The 2,649-nt window shown below is 36.2% G+C and overlaps 1 protein-coding gene across 1 annotated transcript; it reads left to right on the top strand.

The window, feature by feature from the left end:
* Positions 1–214: 214 nt before the first annotated feature.
* Positions 215–2,082, top strand: LOC141655048 (protein FAR1-RELATED SEQUENCE 5-like). Its single transcript, XM_074462147.1, has 2 exons — positions 215–875; positions 989–2,082. The coding sequence occupies exons 1-2, from the start codon at positions 215–217 to the stop codon at positions 2,080–2,082; spliced, it is 1,755 nt and encodes a 584-aa protein (XP_074318248.1).
* The last annotated feature ends 567 nt before the right edge of the window (positions 2,083–2,649 follow it).

The raw sequence follows: 2,649 nt of genomic DNA, 5'->3' as shown, positions 1-2,649 counted from the left end.
ATTTCCAAATTTGGAAGATGGCATTGATTTTTACAACAAATATGCCAAAGTTTGTGGGTTTGTTCCAAGGTTAGATTCAACAAAATTGGTTTAAGGGATTATTACACACAAACGTTGTGTGTATAATAAAGAAGGCAAAAGTAGGAATAAGGGAACTAAAAGGAAGAGGACTGTTACCAGAACAGGATGTGAAGCTAAGGTTAGTTTTAGGAGAATGGATAGTGGTGAATATGAAATTTATGATTTTGTCGAGGTTCACACACATGCTATGGTTACACCATCAACAATGGTTCATTTGAAACCATCTAGAAATTTGAATCTCTTTCACAAGAAAATGATCATGGATAATTCAAAAGTTAATCATGGTCCGGTGGATTCATTTAGAATGTTCAAAGAATATGTAAAAGGGTACAAAAATGTTGGGGCATCTTTAGAAGATTTCAAAAAATTTTCAAGGGATGTTAAGAAGTACATCAAGGAATATGATGCTGAGATGTTACTTGAGACTTTCATGCAAAAGATGGCTATGTCTCCATCATTTTATTTCGACTTTGATGTGGATGATCAGAAGAGACTAAGTAAGGTGTTTTGGGCAGATCCAATCTCAATTAAAAACTATGCCCTTTTTGGTGAAGTCGTCTCTTTTGATGCTACTTATAACTTCAATGAATATAAAATGGTGTTTTGCCCTTTCACGGGTGTGGACAACCATAAAAGGTGTGTCACTTTTGCGGGTGGTTTGTTAAGAAAGGAAGATGGAGAATCATTTACGTGGTTGTTTGACAACTTTGTAAAGGCTATGGGTGATTGTTATCCTTCTACAATAATAACTGACCAATGTCGAGGCATCAATCAAGCTGTAAAAGATGTGTTTGGTGACAAAACACAACACCGATTATGCATGTGGCATATAATGAAAAGCTGCCAGACAAAGTCGGTCCATCAATTTGCCAAAACACTAACTTTTTGAAGGAAATAAATTCTATAGTTTGGGATGGAGAGATTGATACAGAAGAATTTGAATTGAGATGGAAGGCGATTCTTTCCACGTATGAGCTTTCTGATCATGAATGGCTGAAGTCAATGTTTGACATTCGTGCAACTTGGATTCCCGCCTACTTTAGAGACATATATCTTGGCGGGATTATGCGCACAACATCAAGGTCAGAATCTGAAAATAGCTTCTTTGGGAATTTCACTAACCCGCACCTTACTCTTGTCGAGTTTTGGATGCGTTTCCACTCAGCTATGGATGCTCAGCGATGGAAATATTCAAAGGTCACAGCGGATGATAAAAACTCTTCTCCAAAATTATCAACACCTCTGCTTTTGGAAAAGAAAACTGCTGAATTCTACAAAACAACTCTCTTTTATGAATTCCAACAAGAACTCCAAGATGCTTGTTTTAGTTGTGGTCTTTCACCGAGGACGACTGAAGACTACAATGACCATATTTCAATAATAGACCGTGAGAAAAACAAGGTATACACAGTTGATTTGACTGGTAACAAGTTTTCCTGCTCGTGTAAAATGTTTGAAAGAATCGGATTACTTTGCAAGCATGTTCTGTGGGTGTTGAAGGATAAAGGGTTTGATGAAATACCAAGGGAGTATCTATTAGACAGATGGAGCAAAAATGCAACCTGCCGCCCTATTTTTAATGTTGTTGGGACAACACTCCTAGCTGATTGTATGTCGATAGAAAACCATCAAAGCAAGGTAAGTGAATTGTGGTCGGAAGTATTTACTTCGGTTTCGCTTGTTGAGGATAATGAGGAACTTGGTGATGAGCTGCTTGAACTTCTTCATAGTTTCAATGAGAAATTGATGATTTCAGTTAAACGTGGGAAGTCAAAAAACAAGAAAGCTGAAATTGAGATGCTTATTGGGTCAAAAATTCCTACTGAAGCTAGTGTTCTACCACCAGAAAAATGCAAGAATAAGGGATCGGGAAGACGCATCACTTCAAGCAAGGAAAAAGCAGTACAAGAAAATGCAAAGCCTCTTAGGAATTATCGTGCATGTGGTGAAATGACTCATCACGATAGTAGAAATTGCCCGAGTCGAATCAGTCAAAAGTGATTGCCGCAGTTGAACTACTCAAAAGTTATTTCCAGTTTGATTTCAGTGAGTAAAAGTGTAAGCCATTAACTAGTAAAAAAGTATGTAATATCTAACTCTAAAATGTAGAAGGATTTTCTTGTTGGTTTGCTTACAATTGAAAACTTGTAGTATTGAAGACTTCGAAGGATTGTCATGTTGGACAATAATAGAAGTTCCTAGTTTTCTATTTTTGAGGAACTTGGATTAAATCATTGGATATTCCAGGTAGAATAAGTATCAACGCAACATCGTAGCAAAATTTTAGTTAATTATACTCCCTAGGTCCGTAATATCGTGACACGAAATTATATTCTAATAAGTATTCAATTTAATAATCATCGTGTTCTTTATTACTCCGATTTATTCAATAAAAAATGGTTTGCCTAGTGTAATGTATATTTGGACTATTTGTCACATTACCATGTTGACTTACTTGAAAGTAGCATGTTCAGCTTACTTGACAGTTGAAACATTGAGCTCTAAACTTGCATGTTCAACTATCTCACAAAAACTAACTTTTAACACTGCTCGATAGTATCCAAGAGT

Source organism: Silene latifolia, chromosome 5 (assembly GCF_048544455.1).
Source record: "Silene latifolia isolate original U9 population chromosome 5, ASM4854445v1, whole genome shotgun sequence".
Classification (NCBI taxonomy): domain Eukaryota; kingdom Viridiplantae; phylum Streptophyta; class Magnoliopsida; order Caryophyllales; family Caryophyllaceae; genus Silene; species Silene latifolia.
The sequence above is the reverse complement of the archived record's forward strand: the minus strand, read 5'-3'. Positions and strand labels throughout refer to the sequence as shown.